This window comes from Corvus brachyrhynchos, unplaced genomic scaffold (genome assembly GCF_000691975.1).
Source record: "Corvus brachyrhynchos isolate BGI_N302 unplaced genomic scaffold, ASM69197v1 scaffold14, whole genome shotgun sequence".
Taxonomy (NCBI): Eukaryota; Metazoa; Chordata; class Aves; order Passeriformes; family Corvidae; genus Corvus; species Corvus brachyrhynchos.
Genome location: NW_008239110.1, coordinates 11,638,384 through 11,655,230, shown reverse-complemented (window position 1 = coordinate 11,655,230; position 16,847 = coordinate 11,638,384). Strand labels below are relative to the sequence as shown.

Sequence of the window (16,847 nt, the reverse complement as noted above, 5' to 3'; positions counted from 1 at the left end):
TGTGCATCCAGGAAGTGAAGGATTTACTGGATGTGAAAGGATTAAGCTGTCAAGTGTACGAGCATCCAGCATCAGGCTTTCTGTGTGGATGCAACTGACAGCATGTGCTTTTTCCTGATTTGGAAATTGCAAGCAGAAATACAGAAGCTCAGCCTAACTGAACACTTATGTGTGATTCAGTTTTGACAATAATTGTTTAGCATAGATGAGTGCTTGGCTTTAAGCGGGACCCCAGACAGGGAGAGTTTTTTGGCTTAGTTTGGTTTTTTTGTTCCCTGGAAGCCCTGCTGTGGTACATCGTTCAAACCAGAGACAGAAGGGCGTTGGTGGTGATGCACCACCCTGTTTCAAATGGAGCTCTATTTTTATTTTTGTGAGTACAGTTTAGCTCTTTTGCAAATTGGTTATATCATAGTTGAAGTTAGCAACTTGGTTTTAGTATAATAAATCTGCCTGCTTTCAGTTGTCCTTTAATATCAAACCCAGGAAGTCTGGGGTCACATATTTCAGTTGAAAGTTAATTGAATATCTTCACAGTGAGGAGTGATGGTTCTTTACTGGTGTAAAGTGTTTCATAATTTACTTATAATGGCATTATTAACCTTATAAATCTCTCACAGTCAAGCAAACTATTTGGCTTTTTTATGAGGGATGTTTCATGTTTTTATTGCATGCTGTCAGCCAAGAAAAGTGCTAGTATTGGATCGTTTGCTTTTTCTAAGATGTACTATGAAACTTGTACCATTGAAATTCACCCTCTATATTTTGTTATGAAGTCCAACACCCAGCACTGCAGCAGCTGCAATGCCGTTCCACCCTTTTACCAAACTGATGTAGAATTATCATGTTATTTAGTTACACTACCCCGAATTTTTGGCTCTTTTTGTTAATGAATTGGAGCTTTTTAGAAATGAGATACATTAAAAGAATTTGGTTTTGTGTGTGAGCTGCTGACACAGTCATAGCTTGGTCTCCATTTTAAAGACTGATACTTTAATGTACAAATTAAGGCACTGAAAAAATACTAGGCTCTCATCAGCAATATAATACACATCTTCTCTAAATGTCTAACTCTGATAAGAATTTTAAGATGGAAAATGTATTTGCCAAATAGCAATAACATGTACAAGTTCAGACCCCATGAGGGTTGTAGATCTTGTATTGATGTTGGTTCTCTGAAAACACGCTTGTTTAGGAACAGTCTCTTGAGAACATTTTTGTAGTTCAGGTTAGTATCATTCCCTTGTGTAACTCATGGAGGTTTTGGTGTGATTCTGAGGCAGATGCCAAAGTACTGCTTATGGGACATGTCAAGTCTGACAAGTACAGACACAATATATGAGCACATCATTGTGCTGTTTTCATTCACTCCTGGGTGAACAGGTCCAGACACCCGTGGATATCAGAAAGGAAAGGCTTTAAAAAAGGAATCTGTTCTGGAGGTTTTGGTCTGCTGCATTTTGTTCTGGGGAACAAAAATGTGCAGCTGTTGCCTGCTTGACCTTAAATGGAGATGATCTGGGCTTTCTCCAGGGGGATTAGGAATCTACCACTAGAACATGTTTCTTCTCAGAAATTATTTAGAGATCTGGTTGATGTTTGGGATAACGTCTAAAAAGAGACGTGCTGTACTTCAGCATACCAGCTGCTATATTTAAATAATAATCGTAAGACTTCTATTCACATTGGTAATAATTTCCTGGATTGTTTTTGCCTTTCTTGTGCTAGTTTTCAAAATTTGAGCTGTAGACACTGGCCACCTCTATAATCTGTAAAGAGTTTGAGGTGTCACTGTCTGGTCCACTGATAATCATGACTCTACATAGAAATGGGCTGCGACCCAAGTCCAATTATTTATAATATACAAGTAAAGAAATTCAACAGTAAGTCTGAGTAGTCTGGTTAGTGAGTTGTTTCATGACTCTGCTGCTGTTTTCTCTCACACTGCAAAAGTACCTCTGTGATCTCACGTGGCAGAGGTTCTTGTGTTGCACATTTGGTTTAACAGTAACGCAAAACAGAGAGAAGGAAGAAGTGAATGCTCCCACAGATGTGCACTAGTTTGTGTGTATGTGGGACGGAGTAGCAGATGTTGGTATTGAAGCTGAACTCTAAAATAAGATCTTTCCTTTTTGTAAGCAGTAGTTTTCTGGCCTGATTCTGCGATGGGTAATTGCTTGTAGCCATCCAGATCTCAGCAAATATGGCTTACAGGACCCTTTTTCCTCTTCTCTAAGAGAAAGGACCCAGCTAATGTATCCTTCCCCTTTGTGCTGCAAGCCTAATACAGCCTAAAGGGAAATGTGAGTTTTTCCTTCCTTCGAAAGTGCAGGAAAATCAACATTTTCAGTGCTGGTGTGAATAGCATTCCAGAATCACACCAGATAAGGCAACAGCCTCATCAATTCAGAGATAATAGTTTTTTTTAATGCGTTTGAGGTTTTTTACTTGAATTTGATAGACTTATAGCCCTTTTGCTTGTATGTTTTACCTGATGCCTCCTTTAATGATTATCGGACTTCAGTGAATCTCACTCACATCTGTAATCTCAGTATCTTCTGGATTTATGTGGAGGAAGTTGCCTTTCTGAGACTGCAGATGCTCCTGCTTTTCTATAGTGAGACTTACAGTCTTTATTAGTGTTATAGGAAAGAGCTCTGCTGAGAAATCTAGGCTTTGCATCATGTTATTCTCCTCTGGGACAAGATGTATTTACATTTCCTAACCATTGGATAGACATTAAATTAGTTTGATCTTCATGGTTTTTTTCATCTTTACAAACAAGATGAAATTACTTTTTGAGGCTGCAGCTTTTAAAGCATACTGTTGCAAAGTGATGTAAAAAAAAGTACAAAATAAATCAATAGAAAACTATACAACTTAGTCTGAAACATTTCTCTTTTTGGGAGTGGTGAACGCTCTGGTAATCATCTGATTTTTTACTGACCAAAGACATTTTTTGGAAAGGTCATCTTGAATGTTTTTGTTTCAGTTGCTGTTACTGGCATGAACCTTAAACCATTAAAGTAAATCACAGTGTGCAGAAGTGTGTCACGCCTGTTTATTGTCTTTGGTGCTTTGACCCAGTGTTAGAAGCGAAGGGAAACAAAAAGTTTTGCCTGGCTCTTGCTCTGAAAGTTGACTGTGTCCTTCCTCTTCCTATACCACCTTAGGGAAGCACTTATTTCACATGGAGACAATACAATTAGCACAGACTTGACCCATGTAGATGGTTTATTTTGCAACAAAATATTGACAACACAAAAAACTCTGTTCTTGTAAGTACTTGGTGGCTTTCACAGCAACGAAGTGTACCTTTTCACTAGGTTAATGAAGGTCGTATAATTTACTAGTAGCAGGTATCTGCAGTGATGCCAAGTGTCTTCAAAATAGCAACATGAGACAGGATAGGAAATTCAGTGATCTTCATTAACAGTGAAGGTTCTTCATTTCTGTGAAACGCCTGGGAAAACTGTGTTTTAGTGCTTATTGGTAAGGCTGAACAATGTGCTTTAGGTGGTGTGCCGAGATCCTTATACCTAAGAAACTGTGTTGAGTGTCTTTCAGATAAACTGTTCTGGGAAGCACAGAGATTAGTTGTGTTATTTGACATGTTGTGAGTGATAGATGAACAGCGGGACAAAGGCACATGAAGGAGAGATAAAGTTGGAAGACCGTGTTTCAGTTGCCAAGTGGTGGTGCTGGATTATCTCCACTTGAAAGGGTAACTTCAGAACTGAGGAGAAATGATTGGGCTTTAGCTTTTGCTGCTACCTGTTTTCAGCTGAAAGTTGTCCTAACAGAAATGCATAAATATTACCCAAATGATGAATGCTTTGGCAGCATTAAGAAGCTGAAGGATTCGCTTGTGCAGAGTATTGCAGTGATCACCCTCAGGTAGTGTGGAGGGGCAGCAAGTAGACCAGTGGCCTCCACATCTTGCCTCACTGGGATCTTCATTCAGATCAACATGGAAATGGCATTAAATCAACCTTTTAAAGAGTTTTCAGGCTGATTTTCAGGTGTCCCTGCTTTGAGAAGTGGGAACCAGAAACACCTTTCTTTCTCTTGCTTGGTGTTACATTCTGGTGTTACAGAATGGTGTGTGTCTTTTCTTCATTTCTTCTGTCCATTGCTCTGCAGTTTAGTTATTTTTTCCCCTTCCCTCTACGGAGTGACTATAAATAAGACTAGCACAATTCCCATGGTGAACAGCTATCTGTTGCTTCATATCTTTGTTTCATGCAATTCATAGCTAAAACATTAAGGTTTTTTTTTACTTCTTCAGAAATCACTGAAGTCTATTTAAGAAGCAGAATGTCTTTTCTCTGTTTGGAAGTGGAGTGCTGATTCAAAATTACTTTTGCAGGAAAAAAGCATTCAGCAAAAAAGCACCCCAGAAAATTAAGATCCTGAATTTCATTACCTGAGAATTTGAGGTACAAAACTTTGTATTTTTCTTTATTCTGTTGCAGAATGTACCAAATAAAAACATGGGTCCACTCCTTGGTTCAGACTAGCTCTGAATAGCAAGAAGAGATTTCCTGGTCTTGCAGATATTTTCTGACTATGTATTTTGTTTCAGGCAGCTGCTTCCTCATGGAAGTTCTGCTGTAAGTCACTGGAGCATGGAAGCTTTGTCAAGTGTGGTCTCACATATTGTTTTGGCTGTAGCTGCCTGACCACTGAGGTCATGTGGAGAGCTTTTGTCCTGCTTTTATGACTTTGTTCTTACAAAAGAAACTATTTGCTTTCCTCTTTTTGTGGCCTTTATTGAAAATGAATTGGTTCTATGATTTTGAAATACAGTCCTCTGTATCAATTGGTTATGTGAGTACTTGGTATAACATTATCATTGACATCTCTTGAATTAGAAAATGAAAACAAAGGTAGTTCATTCTGAAACATGAATTTTCCCACCTTCTAAATGAGCCTACTTCAATCAACACATTTTGTTTTCTTTAGGTAGAGATAGTCTCATTTGTGTCTGTTAAAACCAGTATTTGGTTTACAAAATGGTTTCCACACTAGAGAATCTACTGTGTTTTGGTGCTCTTTGAAGAGACATGGACAAATTGTCTTTGTTCCTGTCTCAATTTCCTCTCTGTAGAATGAGAATAATAAGTCTAGTTTCTTTTTAAGAAACTTGGAGACCTACAGGTGACCTACAGGTACAAGTACTAATTGCTAGTCTTGAAAGTGATACTTATTTTTTTTTTAGTGTGAACTTCTAGCCTTTCTGCTTATATAAAGAAGGTGCTAGGGCTCCCCATGAGTTTATCTTGCAAGGAAGGAAAACACCTTCACACACTGACACGGATGTTTGGATGCACCCTTACATCATACTGCTGCTTTTGCTAGAGACAAGTGTGTTTCAAGTACCCCTCATAAACTCAAGTGGAAAAGGTTCAATCTGGATTGAAGCCAAACAGTTCAAATATCTGTCGCTTACTTCACACACGAATTATGGGACTACCTTCCATGGTTGTGTGGTTCCTGGTTTCACACACAGTCCAGTGTTAAATTGGCAACATTTCTTCTGTTTATCAGTGATGCAGAAGTTTCAGGCTAGGATTTTCAAATGTCTGACTTCTGAGATTCCAGGGCCTGATTTGTCAGAGGTGCAGAGCCTCTGTAAATGCATCTGAAATTGAGACAGTCATGCAAGTACATGGTGTCTCCTTGTGAGCCTTAAAAAAAAAAAAAAAAAAAAAAAAAAAAAAAAAAAAGTCAGGTTTTTTTTTATTTTTCAAAATTCTGGGGCAAGTGACTGAAATATTTATGTGATGATATATCATATATGTGATGCTGTACAGGGATGGTGGTAAAATCCCTGCTTGAAGCAATTTAATCTTCATGGTAGATCCATGTGCTGTTCTGCTTGGTTTGCTGGCTGAAACAGCTAATTCCTTCTGGGAAGAATTCCTGCAGTTGGGACAGAAAACATGAGTATGGCGCTGATTTTCCCACCCATGGAAGTTTTTCAAGGTAGTCACCAATAAATGTAAACGAGTACTGTACTCAACGTTGTGCAGAGCTCTGATGTCTACAGATCTTATTAACTCTGCACGAGACTGTTTTAGTAGAGAACTCGGTTTGCTCTGCCAATCCCTGGTAAGGCAACTTTACTAAATCCCTCACTTGCCATTGTTTATAGAGTATTCTTGTCTTTTTTGCCTTGTTTTTTAAATCTGTGTTTGTGGTAATAAGAGCTGGAGAAGAACAAAGGTGTGTGTGTGAGGGGATGTCTTTGTTACTGCTAACAATTTTGGTTTATCAGCCTAAAAGGAAGTGGAAAAGTGTATTACCTAATCATTCCTTCCCCATTAGCTATAACATGTGCAGAAGTTGCATCTGCAAAACTTGAAGTGCACGTGTTCCAGTAATTTCACTCCATTCTTTCTGCAAGTGCTCATAGAGACCAGTCCTGGATTATTGTTTTTAAATAAAATGTACTTTCTTGAGTTTGTGGGAATACTAGGATTTGTTCTAATACAAATATTTTTAACGTTTCTGCTTTATTTTTGTGGGATTCTTTTGTTTCTTTTAAACTTTAATTTTCTTTTAAACTTCTTTTAAAGTTAATTGTGCTGAGTGTTACAGACATGGCTCATGTTTCTTGTAAAGTCATGAAAAGCTAAAGCAAATGGAACGCAGGAAAGAAGAGGCTCAGTTTTCTCATTTAGGGGCCAACACCCTTCACAGAATCTAGACATCTGCCATTTGAGAAATCCAGACACTTGATAAAGAAATTGCAGAGCATCACTTTTCCCCAGATGTATGCTCCTGCTTCACATTAAATTCATAGTGGCTTCCCTCTCTTCCAATATGTTTGCATGTTTCATTAAGAAAATTTGGTGCTCTGTGCTTATAAGATTTTTCTAAGTTTCCGTTTCCAGTAGGGTAAGTGTGGGTTGTGGCTTTTTTTCTCTTATATTCACACAGGTTGCACTCCCTTTTTGTTACTTTTTTGTTGCAGGACGACTCCTGTTAGTTTCTGTGCAAGATTGATGGCCAGCTCTGCTCATCCTTACAAAGTTTGTGCAGGCAGGCAAAAACCAGATGCTTTTTAAATTGCTTTCTAGGTCACTTTTTACATCCACCTTAGCCATGAGCAAGCATGGTAAGTGAGCAATCAAGACTGGCACTCAGTAAACTGGTGTTTGTATGTATTAGCAATGGACATTTAATGATCAGAACTTGGTTGAGGATTTCTGAGATACTTTACGGGTCCTTCATGGTTATTTGTTACAATTATTTCTTTTTTTTAAGCTACTTCTGCCTTACTTGTACAGTTCATAATTTTTTGTAGTGAATAACATGTCCTGTATTTATGCAGCACGTAAAACAGTGGTCTTTTTGAATAACTGTAGTCACTTTTTGGTCATGCTGCTTTTCAGGACAGAGTAAGAAACAAAAAGAAATAATGAATTTAACAGAAACTTCAACTAAAAGCTTTAAAAAAAAAAGTTGTTCTTGTGGAAACTCCCTTTCATCTCCAGATGTTTAAATTTTTTTTAATAGTAAAGAGCATTTGAATTTAAATGCAGTGGGAAGATAAAATGAACACTTAATAAAACAAGTGCTTCTATACTTAGGAAAGACCCAGTCGTTATCAGTGGAAAATTCCAGGCACTGTTGCTTTTAACGTCATATTAAGTAGCACCTAGAAGTGTTTTGTGTTCAAAACATTTGCCAGAATATAAATGGAAAGGATTTATGACAAAAATAATATTGGTGTTGCATGGAGTATGAAGGAATGTTATAACAACACATAAAAGCAAACCAAGTGTGGTTGTTCAGGGGAAGATAAGCAGAGGAGGGCGTATCATATCCTGTGTGCAGCTCCGAGAGTGCCAGTGTCACCCTTCAGGAGCATAGTAACTTAGAGGGCAGAGATGAGAGTCAGGAAAGTCAGGGAGGAGTGCTGGGTGGCTGCAGCCTCCTCTAGGAGACTGCCCTTGTCTCTGCGCTAACAACATGCATCCCTAGCGATCTTGCAAAGTCTTTTCAGAGTTAATCTATTGACTTCTTTGTCGTTGGAGGCTTTTGCACAGTACCATCAGGGATGCTAAGAGGAACAAAACCTTGCCAGTTAAGCGGTGACCAGAATTCCAGTTCCCTTCCCTCACTAGTCCCCTGTTATATTTCTGCTTATTCAGGATCCCCTGCTGAATGCAGGTTCTGAACACAGAGATCTTACACGGGCACTCTCTGACTGTAGGCTAGGACTATACTGCTGGTCCTGTGTGTGCTCTCATAATTCATATAGACGACACAGAAAGGACTATTTTGAAAGGTAATAAAGTGCAGAAGACTTTTAATCTGTTATGCCATCTTGATGTGCAAGTTCCTTTTCTTGAACTGATGGCTTATCTAAACACCAGGTCTTGGCCAACAACTTGACAATGTCATAGCGACTGCATTGTAGGGTTTTTTTCAGAAGTTTAGAAAATATTCAATCTATACACTGGTACTTTGGGAGGGTTTGGCAGTGCCTGGAGTTGAGATAATTCAGCTTGTGGTCATGTTCGTACTAATTCAGCACAAACCTGTGCCACTGCAAAATGTGTTGTCTTGTACACTGCTTTCCTACCTAAGAGTATGTGCCAGTGCTGGATCTCACATGGCCTTGTGCAATGAATCTGGTAAGAGTCTGACTGAGATACAAATAACCTTCATGTGTGTGGGATGGAGGGAAGAGTGTAGGACTGGGGCTGTCAGGAGGGAGCTGAAAGGTATGAACATTTGAAGTGGTGAGAAGAGGCAGGAGAACAGGCCCCCTCCCTTTGATAGCAGTGTACATTTATGCCACATTTAAGTGACCACGCAGTTGCTATCAAAACCCTGTAACTATGCCATCAGTAGAAAATCTCTGCTTGTTTTCTATTTATTTAAAATTTTTTCCTCCATGGTGAATAGCTATCTGACCTTAGCCTTTGTTTTCTCCCATCTCTTGTAGTATCCCAGCAACCATGTACTTGCTATGCTTTGCTCTTAATTCATTTGGAAGCTACTGTGCCAAGGGACCATGTCTTCCTCCCTTGTGGTGGTTATCAGACCTAACCTTGATAAAGTTCAGAAGCTTCAGCTGCAGTATAAACAATGTTGGGGAAGAAGTAAATACACAAATAACAGTGACTTGTAGGACTGTCATGTTCCTCCCAGGGTTATGAGAGTAGAATCTGTGAGGTTTGAATTAAGTGTGTTGCCCTGTGTGCAATGGGGATTTCATTTGTGAAGGAAGTTCGAAGAAACGTGCTTGTGAAAGTGTAATGACTAGAGCGAGTGCTGCTTTTAGGAGGCATGTGAATGCTATTACTGTTTATTCTTCTCCATTTTGAAAACTTTCCATTTTCTAAAAGTTTATGATGATGGTGGTGTCTGTAAATAGCATTAGTATTTTAATTTTTTATTGGAAAAGCTTTAAAAAGTCATATAACAGATGTAGCATCCATGCAGTTCAGGTCTGGCTATGTATCTTTGAGGTGATCCCTTTTAAAATGAATTTTGATTCTTGAATTTTTGTGTATTTGGTGCCTAACCGTGATTATTCTGCTCTTGGCATAGTGTAGGCAGTGTGTCTTTAGTCACATGTATGCATAATTTAACCCTAACACTGAAAGGAAGTCCTGATGTGCAAGTAAGGACTGGCTTGCCCCTTTATTTCTAAACTTAATCCAGTGCAGATTCTAAAATTCTAAAATTCTAAAATTTGGATCTTCTCTCAGTTGTTTGTAATATGCTTTTGCTACTTTTCTCCATCTCTTTAGTTGGTTTGATGAGGTTTTTTGTTATTGTTTGCTGGTTTCTGTTTGTTTGTTTGTTTTCTCCTGATACTCTTACCCCAGATTGCCATATCTCAATTTTCATTCCATCAACCTTCGTTTACATGGACTCTCAACCTAGGAAACAAGGTATTTACTGTCTGATTTCATGTCTCTTCAGCCTTCATGATATTTAGCTTTTTATCATAAATCACTCTTCCTAAGATTTTTAGTCATGAAAGTTTCTCTTTGAACATGTTTTACCATTTCAGTGACTTTCTGGTTCTGGGCACTGTACTTACAGACATACTCTTGCAACTGGGTTTATGCCAGAGCTGTTTAAAGTCACTATTTTATCCTTCCCTCACCCCCTTTTTGTGTGCCCTGTCACACCATATATATGCAATCGTGACTTGCATTAAGCTGATTTTCAGGCAGGTTAAATTGTGAACTCCTGTCAAGTTTATTCTCCACATTAATTTTGGTCCCTCTTATATTAACTACTTTGCAGGTTGCATGTCTGTATAAAGTATGTGTTCGGGATTTTTTTTTCCAAGCCTTATTGATTTTTGTGTTGCTGTTGGCAGTGCTAACCTCTCTACAATACACCTGTATTTCCTAGTACCTCTCCATTTGATGGTGTTTCAATTTTGATTTTAACGATATTTTCCTCATTAAAAAAATTCCCCAAAGAACACCACAGGTACCATGGCTGAAATAAAAGTGCAAGGGCATGATTAGATGTTCTTTCCCCCGTGACTGCTGGAAATTTGTGAAAGCATAGCAAATTGTGATACAGCCTAGATGTTGCTGCCAAGAAATGTAGTGATTATATACTGCTGAACAGAAACACTATCTTCCCTAAAAGGCAAAGATAGAGCAGAGTTATGCAGTAGGTAGGTGGTGGTGAGATACAGATACCACAAATTAGGGATTCTTGTCTGTAGTCTTGTTTTTACCCAGCTCAGAATCTGTTACATTGTGGAGGATTCAGCTTTGTAGCTGTTTTTCTAGTGCATTTCTGCAAGGCATAGCCTTTCTGTATAAATGATTCCTTAAAATTAGGGCCTTATTCCATGGTTGCAGCCTTCTGTTGCTTTTCCTGCATGAGAGCCACTATCCCTGTCATGTTTTGCCTGCAGAAGGATGGACGATCTTTTGAGATTGTCTAAATTATGGGAGCTGTTGTGAGCTGAAACACTCTGCCTGATGTAAGGAAGAAATCTGGGTGGAGAGGAAGGGATGGGTAAATAATTTTTTCCTTACCCAGGGTGGGGAGCAGTTACGGAGCTCCTCAGTGACTGCTGCAGTCACTGTGCCTTTTCCTATCACAGGTGACCCGTACACAAGAGGCACCTCTGTGACAGTAGTGCATTTGAGCTTACTGCTGCCACATCCACCTCTTCTTTCTCCCACATCATCCATCCAGTGATGTCCCTGAGGTACAGCCTGAGGGGTCACCCTTATGTGTTCCCTCAACTGTCAGTCAAAAGGGGAATCCTTAGCTCCTGCTAACATTGGTTGTGTTGATTCTTTGCCTTGGATTAGCTGTGGATGCAAGGAATTCTCCTTCTGTTGGGTAATGCCTGTAAAATGCAGCAAGAGAAGAATGATCCCTATGGACAGGAGTTTATGATAGTGTAAGGCAGTGTAAGCAGTTGTCCAGAAGGGATCACTCACTTGGCATAATTCTTGATGCTCTGCTAGTTGTTAGTAATGGACTGTGAAAACTTTACAGTTGTAGTATGGACAGCACTAAATTATTTAACCTGCAACTTTCACAAAAAAAACCTCTTTCAAATATGTTGATTTTTTGTGGGGTTTTTCTTTGAGCTTAACTATTATATTGACATTTTTGGACTTCGCCTTTACTTTGTGATGTAGTAAATGACATCATTTGAAGTGCTACAGCATGTTACACATGGAATGCTGGGCTGCTCTGTGTGCTGAGACACTGATCTGCTTCAAGCAGAAACTATGGGCATATTTGAGAAGATAATTTTAATTAGCCCAATTAAAAACCCAGCCATATTTGACCTAAGTTGTCTAAATGATGTTACACTCTGTTCACAGAAAAATTGTTTTTCCACTGATAAATAAACATGAAATTATCAGTCAGCAATGTCTCTTCCAGCAGTAAGTATTTGCATCTAGGTTAGTACAGCAAAGATTATTTTTTTTTTCCCCAGCAGCTGACTTTCCCTCTGCAGTGACTTGAAGGCTTGCCAAGCCTTTGTCACAAAACAAGCTAGTGAGGACCTTTGGATGTCACTGTGCAAAGGATTCTGTTCTAACTGAACAGATGTTTTCAGGACAAGGGTGATACTCTCAGAAGAGGTGCCAGGTGACAAAAATAGTTGTATTTTGTAGGACAGATAGAAAAGAATGCTGTGTCTTTCCAGATGGTATTTTGTTTTGTAGCTGTGGACGATTCAGGTTAAGGGCTTGGAGTTGTGGCTGGCTTTCTAAATATGACTCCTGGAAGTGTATCTGGTCTCACTATTTGGTTTGATATCCTTAGGAGACAAGGTACTCAAATGTAAGCGGGCTGCTTGTGTGTTACCACACAATTCAAAGCAGTTAGAAAGCTGTCTGTAGTAGTCAACACCATGTGCTCATAAATGAGTGAAGTGTCTTGTTATTTTGGGAAGTGCTAAGAGGTATTTTTAGTATATTCTTTTTTTTTTTTAATTGGATGAAACATGATATCAGAATCAAACATTTTTGTTCTGAGTGAAAAATTGAAGCACACAATATAATACAAAGTAATATTTCATTTGTTGTTATGTATATATATACAGCATGTATATACTCCATAGGATTGGGTATGTTCCAAAGTTAAAGCATCTCAGTGAGTCATCTATGGAGGCTTTATGTTTCAGATTTAACAAAAACCCTAAACTAACACTCTATTGTTGGCATCTATGTCACGAAAAATTACTCTGTTCTTAACTTTGCAAAACTCATTGCATTGCTTTTCAGCAGCCACAGTATTTGACTTGTATAGTTACTTACTGTACCAAATTTGAAGAGTTTTTTTCCAACTTCAGTGCAAATTACAAAGTTTGTAGAGGTGCTAGATTGTAAGGGGCGGCTTGCATTGAAGAACTCTCCTAGAGAAACCACCAGTGACTTCCAGAATGTCGTCACTTAAGATAGGTTCACATTTAAATAGTTGTCTTTAATCTCTTCATTTTTATAGTTCAGTCTTGAAGAGAAAATTCATCTTGCTCATTAAGTTGATTTGGCTTTAGAAAATCATATATTTCCTGTTCATCATGTCAAATGCTTGTGAGTTTTCTTTGGAGTAGAGAAGGACTGTGGCTCTGAAAAGTAAAGATCTAATCCCAGCTGCAATAAGGACTGTTTCTTTCTTCTTTTTTGACTTCAGTGTAATGGTGTTGAAGTGGATGTAAGAAAGCATTCATCAGCACTGTAGTGGGAAAAGCAAAGGAAAAAAATTCATAACATGAAGTCCAGTGATAGTTCCTGATGTTGTCACTTTGTACTGCATGTCATGGCATGGGTCACTAAGAGACTTTCACTGGAATAGGTTTGTGCTGGTGCCTCTTAATTTAGCCAGTCATATGTATAACTAATACAGAACAGTATGTGACAATCCCAAGGTATTCTGTAAGCACCAATGATGACTTTGAAATGATGTGGTCTGGATGGAGCAACCCAGGCAAAATAAACTTTAGATTCCTTAAGCCATAAAGACTCTACATGTATGTTACTTACAGGAAGAATCATGACTAAGTGTCTTACTTGAGTTTTATTAGATCACTGCCCAAACAAAAAAAAAGATTACCATTTTAGACTTCTTTTAATTGGCATGCAGTATTTAACGTGTAGGACTATTGATGTTCTTTGGGTTTGGTTTTTGGCTTTTTCTTTTTTTTTTTAATCATTCATAACTGATCTTACTATTGAAGCTATCCAGTTTGTTAAGCAAAAGAAATATTCTCTGAAGCAGATAAATGGGACCTGAGGGCATGAGAGACGAGGTGGGGGTGTAACAGTCTTGAGAGATTTTTAGAAATGGTAAGTCTTGTCATCTTACCTGGTTTTAAGTTTTAAATTAGAATAAATGGGCAGAAATACATCAGCGGGCAAGCTAGGGATTGAACTGAACTAGACTGAATGGGAAAAAAATACTTCTTAAAGTTACAGAAGAGATGTTGTGAGGAGTTGGCTCCTGACTTAAGTACCTCATGATATTGGGGTTTAAGCAATGAATTCTTTCCATTCAGTGTTACAATTCACTTACAAACTTCTTGACCAGAAGCAGGGAGCACGACTGTTTAACTTACTTTAATTGTTGATGATATGTCTTGGTCTTAATACGGTTTTTTGTAATTTCAGATGAAATTTAAAACAATGTAGAGCTATAAAAGAAAAAATAGCCTAAAGTCTATTTTTTTTTTTTAAATAGCCATGTTTTTTCACTTTTTTTCCTTCTGCTCTTTTTCAAAAACATAGAAAGACAGCATAGTCCAGGATACTTCTCAGATAATAAAAAGAGTTATCCTTTTTCAGTGATTCAGAAAACTGGTAAAAGATTAAATGGTACTTCATGGCAGTTGATGCTGGGATCCCTGTTTGATCACAGAAGCTCTACCTTAAACCTTACCTTATGTGAATTCCTAATGCAAATATTTGTAATAAATTTGTAATAAATGCTTTCTTGATTGAACATCCCAGTTAGTTTTTTCTTTTCTTCCAAACCATGATGTTGTTGGTTCACATTCATTTCAGTTGTTGCAAGACACAGAGTATGGTTTTTATGAAAATGAATAGAAAGCCTGAAACCTGTTACTTGTGAAACTTTTATTGTCAGAAACAGTTACAATTTAGCCAGAATTATATTCCCATATTCTGCATTTTAAGTGCACGCACGTCAAGGGAAATTTCTCTTTCTCTGTGTGCCGTTGTTACAGGTGGGAGTTGACCGGGTCAGTGGCAAGTGTCACCTGCAGTTACCAGCAGGTTTAAAGTTATCCAGCAATGTCTTTGAAGTGCTACAAGGATTGCAATAGGATATGAACATTTTATGGTCTTCCTCTTGATGATGTAGTTAAATTCTTAACGAGGTATTAATTCCAAACTGCTTTCAGAGCTATGAATTGTTTATTAGAGAAATTATAAAATCAGTGACACTGAGCTGAAGTTTGTTTCAAGAAATTTGTTTATAAATCCAGTTGTTTTATACAAAGCAAATCTGAATTAAACTGAAAAACAGTCCTTAGGTTTCTGTGAGAACAAACCACTTTGTAAATGCTGTAATATGTAGGACATTATTTACCTTCACTGTTTTGGGGGCTAATCCTACAATTATTTTATGCAGGTTTCACCTGGAACATCTCGTTCAAGTTACCCAGCTACCAGCTATCAGGACTCCAGCAACTGGGAATCTTTAATGAAAATTAAAGAGGGGCTGCTAAGACAGAAGGAGTTTGTGATTGATCGGTAAGTACCCTGCTCCTGCTGCATTCATTAGACTAGGTTAAGTAAAAGCTATGGTGTAAAAGCTGGCTTTCAGGAGAACTACTTACTCAGTTAAGTTGTTAGGTTTCAGTCCAGCTACTATTTATGCACAAATATGTAGGAGCTAGTTCTGCTAGGAGAGAAGACTGGCAGCTGGCCTAAAGTCTTACAGAAAGTTGGAAATGTATTTAGGAGGTTTAATGCCTCTGGAGTGGAAAAGGAACAGTGGGCCCAACAGCCAGTTCTGCTGTCAGATTCCCCTCTTAGCTTCTTACTGGGCTGCAGATTTGTATAGGACATCTTTCTGCTTTTATGGTCTTGGAAGTGACTTGCAAGATGAAGATTGGTCAGCTACATCGTGCTGACTTTCTTTCCATGACAAGTACAGAAATGCAATGTATTTGAAGCCAGTTGATAAAGCTTTGAGAAACTGACCTTTGTAGTAATATTCAGTGGTAAAATCCTATTCAAATCCTCATACAAATTGTTCAGATAAAAGAAAAATACTAAATCCAGAATCTTTATGTCAATAAATACATAACTTTTTATTAAAATTGCTGTCAATGTGAATGGGCCTTAATAGCAATTCACCACTGTTAAGTTTTTAGTACTGGGAAGATTATGCTTGTGCAAGATCTGTTCATTCCTCTATTGCAACAGAGTGAGGAATTGCAGTGGTTGAAGGTGTTTCTGTCCCTTGGCAGTCTGGCCAGCACCTCTGGAGGCATTTCAGTGGTGGAAGTTGGCATTGGGTTGCCTGGTTTGATGTGGGATGTCAGTGTGTGTTTACCTGCTGCTGCAGCAATGATGGGACTCAGTTAGGAACTGGGCTCACCATTCCACTCTGCCAGCTCTCCTTCGGAGGTGATGATCTCCCAAGGGGGTAAGCAGTTAAAATGGAAACATCCTTGGCTGTTGTTTACATCTCCTCTGTCAGAGCCTTTTGATCAGCTGCTTGAAGGCCATCTAAATTACGGTGTTTTTTTCAGGCTTGCTATGTCAGTTAGTAAAGCTGTAGTAGGAAACCTGCAGCCCACCTCCTGGGCCCTAAGCTGTCAGCAGTGTTTGTGAGTACATTGCCCTTGATGCCTGGGATGGCCTTCAGTGCCTCTGCTGGGGCTTATCATCCTCTGCACTCCACATGAAGGCTTGTTATACACTGGCAGCTAAAAATGCAGTTGGTGTTGCTCTTCTCACACTGGAAATGTGTTTACAGTCAAGGGAGAAGTTTCTGAAGGGACTGCTTTTAAGCTGGCTGCCTGCTAATGTTGCTTGATACTGTTCATGTGGAAGAAGAAAAGCTATTTCTTGACATCCAGTGATGGTGTGCTAGTTCTTTTTTTTTTAGAAGTAATTTCTTTTGTGTGACTTAATGTTAGTGAATACAGTTCTTTCAATATTTCTCACCAGAAGTCTGCTTAGATAATTTCTTTTCATTCAGCTGAAAAGGCAAAATACACTCAGTAAGCTATTGAAGTGCGACAGACCACTTAGTGATGTTACATACTTAAGCAGATACTTGGTGTTAATGTTGTAATTTGTAATAATGCAATGTAACAATACATCACAGAACAGGCTCTTTTTCGAATATCG

At 38.5% G+C, this 16,847-nt stretch overlaps 1 protein-coding gene across 1 annotated transcript in view; it reads left to right on the top strand.

The window, feature by feature from the left end:
- The window catches only part of CEP85L (centrosomal protein 85 like), a 140,878-nt gene that overhangs the window by 97,365 nt on the left and 26,666 nt on the right, over positions 1-16,847 (top strand). Inside the window, exon 4 of the mRNA XM_008637796.2 lies at positions 15,115-15,236. Within this exon, the coding sequence (XP_008636018.1) occupies positions 15,115-15,236 (122 nt within the window). The remainder of the gene's footprint in view (positions 1-15,114; positions 15,237-16,847) is intronic.